Source organism: Echeneis naucrates, chromosome 16 (genome assembly GCF_900963305.1).
Source record: "Echeneis naucrates chromosome 16, fEcheNa1.1, whole genome shotgun sequence".
Taxonomy (NCBI): Eukaryota; Metazoa; Chordata; class Actinopteri; order Carangiformes; family Echeneidae; genus Echeneis; species Echeneis naucrates.
In genome coordinates, this window is record NC_042526.1 from 10,524,519 (window position 1) to 10,538,712 (window position 14,194).

At 37.9% G+C, this 14,194-nt stretch overlaps 2 protein-coding genes across 3 annotated transcripts; one reads left to right on the plus strand and one right to left on the minus strand.

Moving 5' to 3' along the window:
- Nucleotides 1-1,687: 1,687 nt before the first annotated feature.
- On the minus strand, nt 1,688-8,018 carry prpf18 (PRP18 pre-mRNA processing factor 18 homolog (yeast)). 2 transcript variants are annotated; one of them, XM_029522823.1, is made up of 11 exons: nt 7,863-8,018; nt 7,227-7,304; nt 6,960-6,986; nt 5,462-5,563; nt 5,264-5,377; nt 4,828-4,974; nt 4,570-4,638; nt 4,114-4,254; nt 3,898-3,969; nt 3,667-3,822; nt 1,688-2,847 (listed from the first exon to the last, which is right to left on the minus strand). In XM_029522823.1, the coding sequence occupies exons 1-11, from the start codon at nt 7,926-7,928 to the stop codon at nt 2,767-2,769; spliced, it is 1,053 nt and encodes a 350-aa protein (XP_029378683.1). In that variant the 5' UTR covers nt 7,929-8,018; the 3' UTR covers nt 1,688-2,766. The 2 variants fall into 2 exon arrangements, with proteins under 2 accessions (XP_029378683.1, XP_029378684.1); XM_029522824.1 differs by lacking the exon at nt 6,960-6,986.
- A 1,300-nt stretch (nt 8,019-9,318) lies between these two features.
- Nucleotides 9,319-13,203, plus strand: bend7 (BEN domain containing 7). The gene is made up of 9 exons (XM_029522426.1): nt 9,319-9,382; nt 9,924-10,001; nt 10,085-10,438; nt 10,682-10,801; nt 10,884-11,173; nt 11,744-11,851; nt 12,013-12,130; nt 12,234-12,347; nt 13,145-13,203. Exons 1-9 carry the CDS (start codon nt 9,319-9,321, stop codon nt 13,201-13,203), a joined length of 1,305 nt encoding a protein of 434 aa, XP_029378286.1.
- The last annotated feature ends 991 nt before the right edge of the window (nt 13,204-14,194 follow it).

A 14,194-nucleotide genomic window follows, 5' to 3' on the forward strand; every position in this document is an offset into this window, starting at 1 on the left:
GCTGTTTATCTTAATCCAGAATGAGTTTAAAGTGCAGTTTGGTGAAGATATGGTCCGCCTCCACCTATTTTGCATGCAAAAGGCATCTAGGACCTGCTTCAATAATATGTTGATATTTTTGGGCAGATTTTTCTTCCTATGAGATATTTCCAAAAGTAATTTATCCATTTAAGTACTTCGTGACCGTGAGATATTTCACTATAAAACAACTAGGCATCTAAGCAACATTTTCGCTTTGATTTTCACATTAGCGTGCTAATATATGCAGTTACACAGGTGCTACAGAGATAATCCTGACACGAAGCTTCGGATTTGAATGTGTTAATGACACTTAGTGGATCTCTGACACCATCCTACGCATGAACACAAGGAAAATAGAGAGCAGGGTTTTTCTCTCTCTCTCTCTCCCTTTTATCCACTTGCTCACATCTTACAGTCAGTAATGGGGCTGTGCATAGATCTGAGACCATTAGAGAGAGGAGCGAGGGAAAAAAGTTAGGGACTTACATAATGAAGACAAACCCTCATTGTTGCCAGGGAGTTCATGTGGTAATGAACCAGTATATCCACATACAGGGTCAACACTAAGAGAGTGGGATGGAGCCACAGATGTATTTGCACTATTTGAATGGAACAAACTGAAGTAAAAATGATGAGATCACTTAATAGATACAGCAATGAAATATTAACAAATAGAAATACTAAGAGAATCCCACAGAGGGAGGTGTCACAGACGCACTCTGACAGAAAAGATATCAATGTGAGGGGCAAAAAGCCAAATTTGTAGCAGCCAGGCTGACCGGACAGTACATTCTGAAATTTGGAGACACGCACTTGTGCTATACACCCACAAATATTGGCATGCAATGTAATAACACTCTATTGTCCCATTTTCTTCTCAGCAAGTCATTTCTCCATCTTAGTCCTGTACATGCTCCCCACCCCTGTTCTAAGCCAGAGATGTTATCCTTGCTGCCCACTGTCTTCATCTGATCAGTCTGACAGATGCCCACTACAGTACTGTTATGGGTTTGGCATACGCTATTTCATCAAAAGCTGTTGAGCTGAAGGTTCATTCATTCACGCACAATTCCTCCTCCAGACTGCCATGGGCAGTTGTGTGAAAGGGAATCTTTTTACTTCCTTTTGTAATCTTTGGGATGTCCACCTAAAATAAATTGTCTCCTGTCTATTGGTCTGGAAGATAACAGAAACAACACAGACCCTGTGACATAATAACACACAAGGAAGTCTCCTGTTAATGTAGGCTGAAGTGCAAATATTTTGGACTATTTCAAGGCCTTGGCTAAGCAAACTACACAACCGACAGTGACACAACAGATTACCCTGGACAAAGGCCAAAATATTCCACTCACTTCATCTGAAGGACAGAGAAGTGCTTCCATGTCCTGACTGTTTGTCCAACTAGTCCTTTAGATCAAATCTTTTTTTTTTGCCCAATTAAAAAAAAAAAAAACTATCCTCTTTACTAAGAGATTGAGGTTATGAAAGGAATAAATTCCAGAGAAAATTTGCCAGGGGAAAATCCAGTACTAATTCACAGTATTTGGACTGCCAGCTGTCAACCTGTCCAGCTGAGTTTCAAGCAGTGACGTGATCAGAGCTGGAGGAGTGAAACTGCAGTGACGTAGGTTCAGGCAGCCAAGAACACACTATGACCACAAGGAACAGATCAAATCACCATGTTTACTCAGCATAGTAAGGTCAACGTGTGATGCTGGATGTTACCATCTTACCAAACAACTGGAAGGTTTCCATCACGAATCAGACGAATAGTCTTTTCATCTGAATTGCCATTCTGCTGAGCACACAATGAAACAATGACTCCTTAATTGGCTATTTTCATCTCACTAGTATATTGTTAATGAATTCTAAAGCTACACTGTGGGCTACCAAACATTTCCTGAAGCATGTCATTAAACATTTGCCAAGGAAAGTCCTTTAAATAAACTGTTTCTAAAAAGAAGTAGAGCAAGAGAGTGAAGGGGGGAAAAAAAAAAAAAAAAGACTGATTCAGCGGTCCAACTGCCAAGAGAGCAACTTTCGATCATTATAGCATTATCTTAAGAAGAGATTTACGTAAGATAAGAATTAACATTCATTAGGATTAGTACTAGTATTATAAAACAATTCTTTATTTTGTCACTTGTGCGGCGATACATTGACTGGTTTCATTATCTGCTGAAAACAACTCAAATATACGTATAAAACTGACTCTGCTCTGATTTTACAATACTGGATTTTTCTTGGCAAATGACAGTTAGCATGTCACATTGTGAAAATAAATCTTAGAAAAAGGCCAATTCTAAAAATATGACTTTTACTGTATTGCACAAGCAGTAGAATTGTCTCCTCAGAGTAGCTTTTAACATAAATGTTCTCAGAAAGGTTGAAGAGTGGTGACTATTAATGGACCAACAAATGCATCAGCTGTCCCAAAAGTCTGCAAAAGATAAGCCTAATAAGACTCAGGGAATGTCAAGGTTCTTCCAGCAACAGCTTTTCACTATATTTGCAAGTTATTTTAATTCTGACTGTATACGACTGGTCTGATCCCGATTCTGTTTAAATGACACATTTTCCTGTGAAATGACTATTTAAAGGCCTCTAGTATGCAAGATTTTCTGGCATAACCACACAGTCAGGTCAGAGCCTGTGACTCAACTGTTGGGAAAAATTCCCATTTTGGACAGTTACATACAACAGATTTGAGAGCCTTGACAAAGACGACAGTAAAATAATAAGTTAAAGAGCGTTGTACTCCACACACTTGGATGGATCTGTTGTGAAGTGTTTCTGGCAGATCGTCATTAATCTTTTCAATCCCTGTAGCAAGATAAAAAAAATAAAAAAAAAGGCAAAGAAATTCAGCTGTCATTCAAAAACTGTATTCATATATGAAATGTAAACTATCATTATCACAATTTTACTCCACCCAGTACTATATGCCAAATTTATTTCTAATTTTAACCCAGCAAAAATTATGCAATTATTTAATTCATCAATTTTGCTACAATATTGGTGGCATAATAATTTCATTTCCTAAACTTCTTAGCAACATATAAATCTAGTTCCATTTTAGACATATTAAAATCTGCTCCATCTGTGTTTCAAGATATAGACCAATGAGCAAAATTATATATAGCCAAATCAGCTGACTTTTATTAAGCACTGACCGCATCCATAAACCTGACGAATTTGTATAAAGCCCTTGTTAACATAATTCTTAGGATGTACTGATATAGTCACCACTACACCATCAAAATAATGCAGCAAAATTTGCGTCACCAACATGCAAAATCTTTTGTGACCTGGGTTTACCATAGAAATTGTCCTTCATCAATCCAAGTCATACAGTAATGTGACAATATGTACCTTTATAAAGAGCAAATAACTCTTGACTTTAATAAGAGAGCACTCCCATTAAAGGCAAGGGATTGTGAAAATAGTGCACTTTATACATTTACTTATCTGCAGTGCAATAGTCACATTAACCTGAATATGGCATTTCATAAACTTCAGAGAAAACTACAATTCATTCCTCACAGTTTTATGCCCTTGCTATCTGGACAATGTGCAGTCCACATCTATCATATCCTACAAAGGTTTAGGTGCTACATGTTGTGAATTATTTGAGTTTCTCACCTGAATGTATTTTCTTTGTGTTTCATCGTTGAGAACATGTGCCACGTGTTTGGAGAAAATCTTTTCTCGCCCAGTACGGGCATGGATACCCACCATAGTCACACCAATGGGCCAGGGAGCATTCCCAATGGCCATCTGCAGGTAAGCATCATTTGCCTAAGAGAGATTAAAATTTGTGTAAGTATGTTGCATTAGAGTTCTAATAATAAAGCAGTTAAAATCTTGACGAACCTTGACATACTCTCTCTCCAACATGAATTTAATGATGTCTGTAATTGATTCTTTGATGTCAGCTGGTAAGCTCTGGAAAAGGTAAAGAAATTCAACTATGCTAAATTAAACATTCACAATAAAAAAAAATAAAAAAAATAATAATAATAATAATAATAATAATAATAATAATAATAATATATATATATAGTTTGTTTTGCTCTCTGCAAAAATCACCTTCTTCCTAAGCTTCCTGAAGAGGGGTTTGAGGTAAGACTCAGTCTGTGAGTGGGTTGCACTGGCCAGCTTGCCCTGAACACTGCGCTTCACATGGTCTTCGCGGCTGTTCAGATCCTTGGCCCAAACACCAAGAAGAAACTAGAACACAACAGAATACGGGGCTATTAAGAAAATGTTATTGAGCATGTAAACAGTGAATTACACTAGACAGGTTTTGATTATTTGTTCCTTGTTAGTATAATTAAAATAAAAAAAAAGAAATCACCATCAAAATAGCTTCAAAATTCATTATTTCTTAATCTATTAGAATCTGTGACTTAGTTACAAGAATGCCAACTGTTCCAATAAAAATACTTAAAAACAACATGACTAGCAGCCATGGCAGTGATGTAAACATTTTTTGTCCAACAGCTCCCTCTAGACTGAAGGTCAAGCATGAATCTCTTCCCTTACGCTCAAAAACTTGTATATGACGTCCTGGTCTCCATCATCATCACCTGTGCCCAGAGTTTTACCAAGCGCCTGTGGGTGTTTCCATATTAGAGACAAAAATTAGCCATAGCCTTGGCTGACAAATCATTTAAATGAATAATTAACATGACGATCTGATTAAAATATAATTTCCACATATATTGTTCCTACATATCATATATCTTAGGAGGACAAAAGTATTCATCACACCAGTTGTGCACAGTACAATGGAAAATATACCTCCAGTTCTTCTATAGTGGTGTTTTCTTCATGTACTTTCAGGTCATGTTGTTTATCCACTTCTCCTTGCTCTGTTGCTCCAACAATTTCATTCAGGTACTGCTGGTCAATTTTGTCCATTGCTGCTTTCAGGTCATTCCTCAAGCCCTACACACATAAAGGCATCAGAAAGTCCAAGGACTCCAAATTAATTAGCATCCTAAAACAATATAATACAATTTTTAAAAATGTTATCACAGAATAGCAGTTTACATGAATAAAAATAACAATTGAAAGAGCTTGACAATAGCTTAGCTTGAGCCAAACAAAAGCAACACAACTTTTGATCACTCAAAAGGTGTTGGTGGTAGTGAAATGCAGTTTTCCAAAGACTGAAGTGTGAATTTCTGTCTGGATCTGGACACTGGGTTCTGCTCACAGATGGTCTTAGTCCTACCTTGTTTACTTCTGGGGTCAGAATCTCAATCTTCCTGAGTCTCTGGAAGGCATCATAGTCTGACTCTCCAAACAATCTGATTGGTTCCCCTCTTTCTCTAAGCCGTCGGATTACCTACATAAACACAGCAAGACACATTTTACATGGAAAATAATAAAAAGGCTCAGAGGCTAGTGGAATTAGTACATATTGGCTCACCTCCTGTCGGGAAAGTGTCATTGGCAGTTTCTCTTCTGTTAGTTCCAGTTCTAACACTGGATTTGCTGAAGTGGATGGTTCATCTTCCTCATTGTTATCAATCTTCAGGGTAATAAGAAAGAAAGCAACATACATAGCATTTTTCAGATGTTCAAGGATGTGTGGGTTTAGAAATTCATATCATATCAAAGGATCAGGGGTATTTGGTAAATTTCAATGAAACTTATAGACCCGGGATATGTGTGAAATGCATCTGAATTGTCTTAAAAAAATGACTCCTCCACATTGAAGTAGACAATGATTAAATTGTAAACAGATCTACATCCCTATCTTACCTGTAGTTATTCAGTCATTTGTAGCAGAGGTCACTGAATAACTCAGGGGTAGAAGCAAGCATACTGATTAATAATCTCAATCTTTCAGTTAGTGCTGGCCTTAACACAGCCAAAACATGTCCATAGTCTTTTTTGCAACAACGACGACTAAATAAATAAATAAATCAAAGTATGCAACTGCATCATGCTTTCATAGGCACATGCATCCTGGCCCTCTTAGATTGTAGTTTAATCCCCACAATCTAAAAAAAAAAAAAAAACAAGTGAAACAGACACTGAGCACAACAAACCTTCCAAATACTGGACTTGGCTCAAATAGACATGTATACTGCATGTGTGCAAAGAGCAGGGCTGATTAAGTGCGACATTTTAAGTCAAAGGCAAATGCAGTTTTCCAGAGAACGTTTTGATTACAAGGCAATGCAAAAAACAGGGAAAACTCAGTTGATCAAAAATATTAAAGCTGCTGTAACAGATTATGTGCAAAATAAAAGGTGCAATTTGACCACAGATTTTTTTTTTCATTTCAGTTCAGTATCTCATGCTGAAATTCTGTATCCCATTCTGTCTTTGTGGCTTCCTTTCCTTGTTTCCTTGCTTTCTGAGAAAAATATTTTTTAAGAAAATAACCATTCCAGTAGGTAGACTACAGATCACAGTGGATGTAGCATATAACAAAGCAGTAAAAACATCAACAATGGTGGAGTATTGAATGCATGAGGTGATTCAGAAAATTCATATGATGCAAGTCAGTTTGAATTAAGTCACAAATTTGAAAGCTTTTACGTGTCCGACAACTATAATTTGAATGATGGAAAAATCATTTTGAAAATTATCCTGGAGTAAACCTGATTTTTCAGGCATAGTAAGCAAATTAGTATTGTCTAAAATAAGTATGTTCACAGACTGATAAAACTTGTCTCAGATGACATTAACTTGTGCATCTTGCACCAAAACATCCAGCTCTTATTGGGTTAAGTTTAAAAATCTGCAGTCACAAATAAAAGCTGTCTCCACCGTGTTATTTCTGCTTTTATCCACACTGCATTTGGTGAGTGAAGTTTGAAAAAGGATGCCAAGGAAGTGGAAGCTTTTGAGACATATTTTTGTTTTATCCTTTTATCATGCATCCTGTCAGCTAATTTAATGCTGCAATCCCATACCTGGCTCTCAGGAGACTCGCTCTGAACCTACAGATGCAGGCAGCAGAGGCAGGTTGGGGAAAAACAGCACAGTAAACACAGATATATACACTAATGCACATCTGAGCATCAATTCCTGGCCTTATTTTATTTCCTTTCAAAAAAGGTTATCCACAGTTTCAAACAGCCAATCAAAATATGAAATTAAACTGAACTGGAGAAAAACAGTGAAGTGGTTTAGATGTGTGTCAGTGAGATTCCAAGAGACAGTGACCTGATAGTATCTACCTTATAGCCACATCTTCTGAAGTAGTCTTCTTGTTCTACTCGTGCAAGTTCAGACCTTTTGAAGAATTTTTTTGACTCCTGCGAAGAGAAAGGTTGCTTGAATTACATGCATTTTCCACAAGGCATTGCATCAACACTGAAGAAGACACTAGGGCCATTATTAATCATTTCAGTGACTTTAGTTTCCTAAATGAATATATATATATATATATATTTTGTCGGATTTAATCCCAGTAATGACACAGGTAGGTTATTAATGTCCATCAGGTTACATGGTGATAGTCTGATAACGTTACAGTTACGTACTGAATAAGTAAATAAATAAATAAAATGTATTTGTATAGAACCAATCATAAGAAAGGCACTTTAAGCATTGAGCAGACCAAACTCTTTTTTTAATTAGTCTAGATCTCTACTTGTTAACTTTTAGCTTGGAAAACGATACGTTGGCCACATGTTCGTCTTTAACATGCGTGTAATGTAATAAATAAAAAGCGATGATCTGCGCTACGACAACATATCAGGAGAAACATGTTGATTAAACGTGTTTTGGTAGCAGAGCTGCCTAAAATAGCGCTAACATTAGCAATTTGGCTAACGAGCGAACAATAACAATTAACTTATTCGACAACTCACGCCGACAAGCTGTTTGCCCGTGACGAGTTTCCTCTTTCTGGCGATTTCCTCTTTAAGTATGTCCATTTTAAAACCTCAGTATTCCTCGTTAGTTGTTTATTTGAACAACTAATCACCAACAGCAGCCGGAAGTTACGACGCTAACTGCTATATGCTTTAACCGGAAGGTAGTAGTGGCTAGACTCCAGAATAAGAGTCCTGAGTGGCACTATCTTGTCTTTCAAAATAATGTAAAACGTAAAAATTAAATGTAACTTGTTGATCTTAAACGTTTGTTTTCGAGATGTCACATAGATATAAACATCAAAATATATGTGATTTGTTTCATATTACTTCAAGCCGCTCTTCTCTGCGGCTGAAGGACCAACAGAAGAAGCCTCTGTTAGTGTTTTCCTTTGGACATTGTGCTGTAGATAGGTAGATACTGCAATGCACAAAACATTAATGAGCAACTGATTAAAACTGTTATTTAGAAGGTCACATAATGGGGATGTTTAATAGGGATGCACCCTCCATAATTTAACATGCAATGTTGTCCTGATGGAATATCATTGAATGCATCAGTTCCAATATTCAGTTTCTTTTCGTATTATTTAAAAAAACAGATTTGTCCTGTTTTCCTTTGTGCCTGTGTAATGTAGTCTTACCACAACAATACACCGAGCAGCTTCCCCTCTCTCTAAATCACTCACCCACCTGCATCACATGGTTTAAGTGATTATCACGATACAAGAGGGGGGTTAATGAGAACTTTGATAACGAGGCTGGAAAAAGTGAGATAAACTTAACTAGACAACATCTGAATGCATACTAAAAGCTTGAGAAATTATGAATTATTCCATCTGTATGAGAGACGGTGTTTGGTTTCAATGAATTTACCACCTGGACTGAACAATCATTCATCTGGCTCTCCCTTCAGCCGATTGTGTAAACGTGAGGTCACTGAAATACTATAATTTAAATATGTCGTCCAAAATAAATCGCTTCTACAAAAATAGAAACAAAGCAGTATGATAATAATCTGAGAACCCATAAAAGAAGTTTATATTTGTAGTCTGGTGTGAATTGTGCTTTTGTTCAGATGCTGGTTCATTATAAGGACACTATAGTGGTAAATGTCTGACTCGACCTTTTAGATGAGCACGTTACCATCAGGTGGCGCAAAGGGATATGTGACGATTTTTTAATATTAAAGTCATTAATTTATTTACATGGCGCAAGGGAAGAACCAGCATCATGTTGGGGGACGAGAACAGATGATACAACAGCCTTTATCAGGACAATTTACCCATAAAGCGGCGGAAATCTGCCGCTGACAGGATCTGTAGCTGAGCCGGGGGAGAAATTGAACTGATTAATAAGGCAGACGGACACTGATTGTATCCTTGTCACTGATTTCGTCTCTCTGAAGAGCGATCTGCGACCAATACGGCTGACTGAATAATCCCCCCTGAAGATGGAGTTTGGGGAAAGGAAGAGGAGAAGGAAGTCACAGAGCTTTAAACTGGTCACGGATGAAGGTAGGCTCCTGGATGAATGCAAGGACCTTGTAAGACGCGCGTCCGTGTCTGGGTGTTTGTCTGGCGCTGTGTGCCAGCAGATCGACTCTGTAAACAAAAGCGATGGCCACGACAATGCCCGTGTTCAGTGTCTCTGTCTGAACGCGCAGCTAACTCTAACGATTCAAGACTTGGACGGTGAAAAAAAAAATCCTCTTCAGACGTTTTTCTCCACGTAGATGAGAGTGTTTAGATTTTAAAATATTGCTCAAGTCAGTAAACAGTTCAAAATCGGAAAATGCGTTGCACATTGTGAACATGCAACATTGTCCACTTTGCCTCTCTTCACTACACTACTTCATACCACCTACAGGTGGTGGTTTGTGCATGGGATGGGAGGGGAGGAGGGCTGGGGGTGCTTCTGGCTCGGTTGACATCACAGTCCCCATTAGATGGAGCAAGCTGCATCTTAAAAATTCAAAAGGCCAAAACACAAAAGCTGTAACTTGATAATTGTCATAGGCTGTTGCTGTGACAAACCAATGCTGATTTCTACATGCAGATCATGACCCGTCATACATGGTGAATTCCAGCTGTAAAGATGCCAACAGACAGCCTAAGGATGCTGCTGTGCCTGACGGTATGTGCCACTGTAAGGATCAAATTTTCATATTATAGATAGCAGAGCTCACGACTTCCACTAACACTTCTCTCTCAAAGTAGTGTGGCTGGGGGATGAAGGAATGGAGATCAAGAGACAAATCACAGGAATGATGAGGCTTCTGAGTGATAAGAGCAGCAGGGTATATCAGCGTGTGGCAACCGAGCAGGAAAGCTTAACAAAGGAGCCCCAGGATAGGCGCCTGGCGTGGGTGCATCAGCCTGTACCTTTGTCTCTTGTATCAGAAGACCACCAGAGCAACAACTGGAATTCTACAGGAGACCCAGGGCCTTCCCCTTCATCCATATCCACCCCTATTCCCAACGGTCCACGCTGTGGCCAGTACAGCACACGCTCAAAAGCTTTAAGGATCCTCAACAATACAAAACATTTAATCAAAGTGAATGAACCTAACGGTAAGTGGCTGAGCGTGCGTGAAGAGGACATGAAAAAATAAAAAGCTGGTCATGTGTAGTGTCAGACATCAAACAGCAACAGACTGTTTTGTTGTTGAAGGTTTTCTCTGCAAATTTCTACATACAGGACAGTTCAACACCTACAGTGCACCCTTAGCTTAAGTGATGTTTTATGAAAACACACTGTGCCCTTATACACGTTTAAGAGAACCATCACTAACCAATGTACCACTGACTTTTCAGCAGATGTTGTGCCTTCTGCTATGCCAGAAGCCCCCTGCTGTATGTGTAACTGTAAGGGCACCTTGCAGGCTATTTTGCAGGAACTACGTGCCATGAGAAGAATAATGCAGACTCAAAAAGGTCAGAGGACAAACTTTCACGCTCACACCCTGTTAGAATGAGCATAGGAGTGATGCTATAATGTGTTACTGTCTTTTTGCAGCATCCTTGGAGAGGCAGGAGCAAACAGTTTCACCATGCCAACCTCGTCTCAGTCCAGGACCTGCTCCTCGCCGCAGGCCACGTAAGAGGAGGCCAATTTATAAAGTGGCACCACTGACTGTGTCTAGTGCTAGAAGAGCTGCTCTTACTCCTCCGGAGGCATCACCACTTATAGTTGCACCTGCTGAATCTGAAGAGACAGAGGAATCTGAGAAAGAGCAACATTCATCCACAGCCAGCACTCACCCCAACTCCTCGGAGATTACTATGCTGCCACCTCAGAACAATCCAGTAACCATTAACAACACACACAGCCCTCTCTTGACCCAGTTAAGGGAACCACAGTCACTGGAGGTAATCTGCATGTTAGTGTACACAAATGTATATGTGGTCGTGTGTTTTCTTAATTTGTAGCTCTGATTTATGTTTACAGTGGATATCACTTTCTCCCTCATAAACAACATTTACAATTTGAACTTATCACCTAATACATAAAATGATTTAAAAATTACATATTTATTATATTTACATTAGGAAGAAATCTGATAATTTTTCATATTTCAAATAATACATATTCAAAATCATAGATATGCCATTAATCTTCCTCCAAAATTGTATTAGGAAACAGAAATAGCAAAATAGTTATTCAATATGAAAAAACCTTCTCTCTTCAGAATGTGTGTTCACTGATCTCTTGGACTAGCTCACTAAATCGTAATATTGGAACAGAAACAGCAGCGTTACTCATTTCCACCTATAAGTTTGTGTTCCTTCTAAAAACAGAATTAATCTTGTTATTTGTTGATTTATAATTTTCCCATATGTCCCATATTAACAGTTCGTTATTTGAATCCTTTTCAGTCTGAGGTGCGTCTTGCAGAGGATTATGATGTGTTTATTTCAAAGGCTCAATTGGACTCCATTCTTGTCAACTATACACGCTCTGGGAGCCTGCTGTTTCGGAAACTGGTCAGCACCTTCAGTTTTTTTAATAACATATTATTTGGCCCATTAAAACAATTATGTTACATTACTGGATGCTTGTAATTTGTTCTCAGCAATCATTTCTATCAAATGACTTTAATAATAAGGCTGCAAAATGCTGTACTATGGAACTGCTCTATGTTTAGGTGTGTGCCTTCTTTGATGATGCTACCCTGGCCAACTCTTTACCAAATGGTAAAAGAAAGAGAGGTCTCAATGATAATCGTAAGGGCTTGGACCAGAATATTGTGGGTGCCATTAAAGGTAGGTAAGAGAAAGATACTTGAAATTTTATCAGTGTCTTACCTGCACTAGCAAAACAATCATGACCTAAGAACATTAACATAGTTGCGTGAATTGCATCCAGTCTTCACAGAAAAATACTGCACTGAACACAGAATAGAGAAATTGCCTGGGCCACGAGATTGGGTGCAGATCCTTCAAGATCAGATCAAGCTTGCGAGGAGGAGACTGAAAAGAGGTAATATACTGCAATGGAGTCATCTTGTAGTAATTTTTTTTGTACACTTAAATTTTAATATTGGATTATTTTTTTTTAAATCCTTTATTCTTGTTTTAGGATAGAAACCTTTTTGTGAAAACAAGTTATCAAAATTTTAAATAGGATATGTTTTTGTGAATGCATCGGGTAAATCTTGGTGTTTCTTTGGCTCCTCAGATGCCGCAGAAACAGAAGAAGTCTTAAATGGACCTTCTAGAAGTATGAAAGACACACAGGGCACACAACGGGGCAGCAAATATACAAGCTACCGTACCTATTTATTCAGTTGTCTTCTTTTATCCCTCAGTTTCTGCACCTTTCCCCTCACAACTGTGTTCCCATTTTGCAACATCTTTCTATCAGCCCCCCTCTGAGGCCACTATGTCTTTGCCCCCTCCACTTTGCTGTCACAAAGTGCACGCACACACACACACACACACACACACACAAACTGGTGTTGCTAGCTTGCTTATTGGCTCATATGTCTTAGTCACGCTGTCGCTGTGACATTTGACATTCTCACACAGCTTCCCAAAATGTCAGCTAATTATCTTCACACCATGCACCATATGCTCTCTTTCACCTCTCCATTTCAACCTTGATGTCAATGAAACATTTCTTTCTGCTGTTTGTTTGTTTTTGTTTTTTTTTTCTTTCAAGGAAGGCCACAAGAAAAAAAAAATCACCATATTTGTGATCATAGTTGTCTTTATGTCTATACACAAATGCATTGAGTCTTATGGTTGAAGTTTTTGTTTTTTTCTCTTCCTTTATAGGCTGCGACTATAACAAGCCTGCACGTATCGAAGGGACAGTGATGAACATGACTGGTTGATTCAAGGATCTGCCACCACGGCCTTAGAGCAGAATTATTGATTGTCTCCATTACTTCTCTGACTTGGTGCATTTAGCCACTTTAGATATTTCCTTTGCTGCTATGTGTTTTGAATGTAAAGGGAACAAAACAACAGGACCAAATCAAGAAGCCTGCTTAATGACATCCTCTCTCTCTGTAACACATACGTATATACACACAAACTCAATCTTCTGTGGTTCATTTGATGCATATTAAATCGCCTGTATTAAGGATTTTGTGACATCAGACTGGCTAAGAAATGCCATTAACATGTTCAGATGTTTACACTATAGGCACAGCTTTAAAAGCACACATATGCCTAGTTCACAAAGGTCTTTAATAAAAGGAGTCACAAGCATAAAATAAGAGAAATACTTTAATTGGATAGCATTCAAATATTTTGCACATATGATATTTTAAAGAGAGTTGCCCATTGTGGATTGTGCCTTTAATGTGACCAGTACTTCAATGGGTGTAATGTGCAGTACAGCATCCGCCTCTTTTCCAGACATTAAGTTAACATTTGATGTATTTTTGGCAAGTTTTTTCAAATAAAAAATATTTGAATGATATGCCACATATGGATAATAACAATAATTATAACAATAATAATTATAATAATAATAAAATTTACTATAGTAATTATTATTGTTATATAAACCATAGTATTCTGCCAATGTTTCATTAGTTGGTTAGATTATTTAGGCCATGCATATAAATGCTATTGTTGTGAACATTGTGATGGAGTTGATGGAAGTACATTTTAATTCATTTCTGCTCGCAGAGGATCTGAAATGAATAGTTGTTTGCATCATTAAATATGGTTTCTTGACAACTGTGTCTATGTGTCGTATTAAAATGCCGATTTAATGAGGCATTATTACAAGATGACGAGACAAAGGAAAAGTGACATAACAAATAACTAATAGAATAGTGACTTAAATATTTGTTGCCACGGTAATATCATTAT

Coding starts and splice junctions, on each gene's coding strand:
- bend7 (XM_029522426.1), top strand. CDS start 9,319: ATGGAGTTTGGGGAAAGGAAGAGGAGAAGGAAGTCACAGAGCTTTAAA. Junction 10,802..10,883: donor AATAATGCAGACTCAAAAAG/GTCAGAGGACAA, acceptor GTCTTTTTGCAG/CATCCTTGGAGAGGCAGGAG. Junction 12,131..12,233: donor TATTGTGGGTGCCATTAAAG/GTAGGTAAGAGA, acceptor AATTGCATCCAG/TCTTCACAGAAAAATACTGC.
- prpf18 (XM_029522823.1), bottom strand. CDS start 7,928: ATGGACATACTTAAAGAGGAAATCGCCAGAAAGAGGAAACTCGTCACG. Junction 4,255..4,569: donor TCATATACAAGTTTTTGAGC/GTAAGGGAAGAG, acceptor GTTGTGTTCTAG/TTTCTTCTTGGTGTTTGGGC. Junction 3,823..3,897: donor TGGAGAGAGAGTATGTCAAG/GTTCGTCAAGAT, acceptor AATCTCTCTTAG/GCAAATGATGCTTACCTGCA.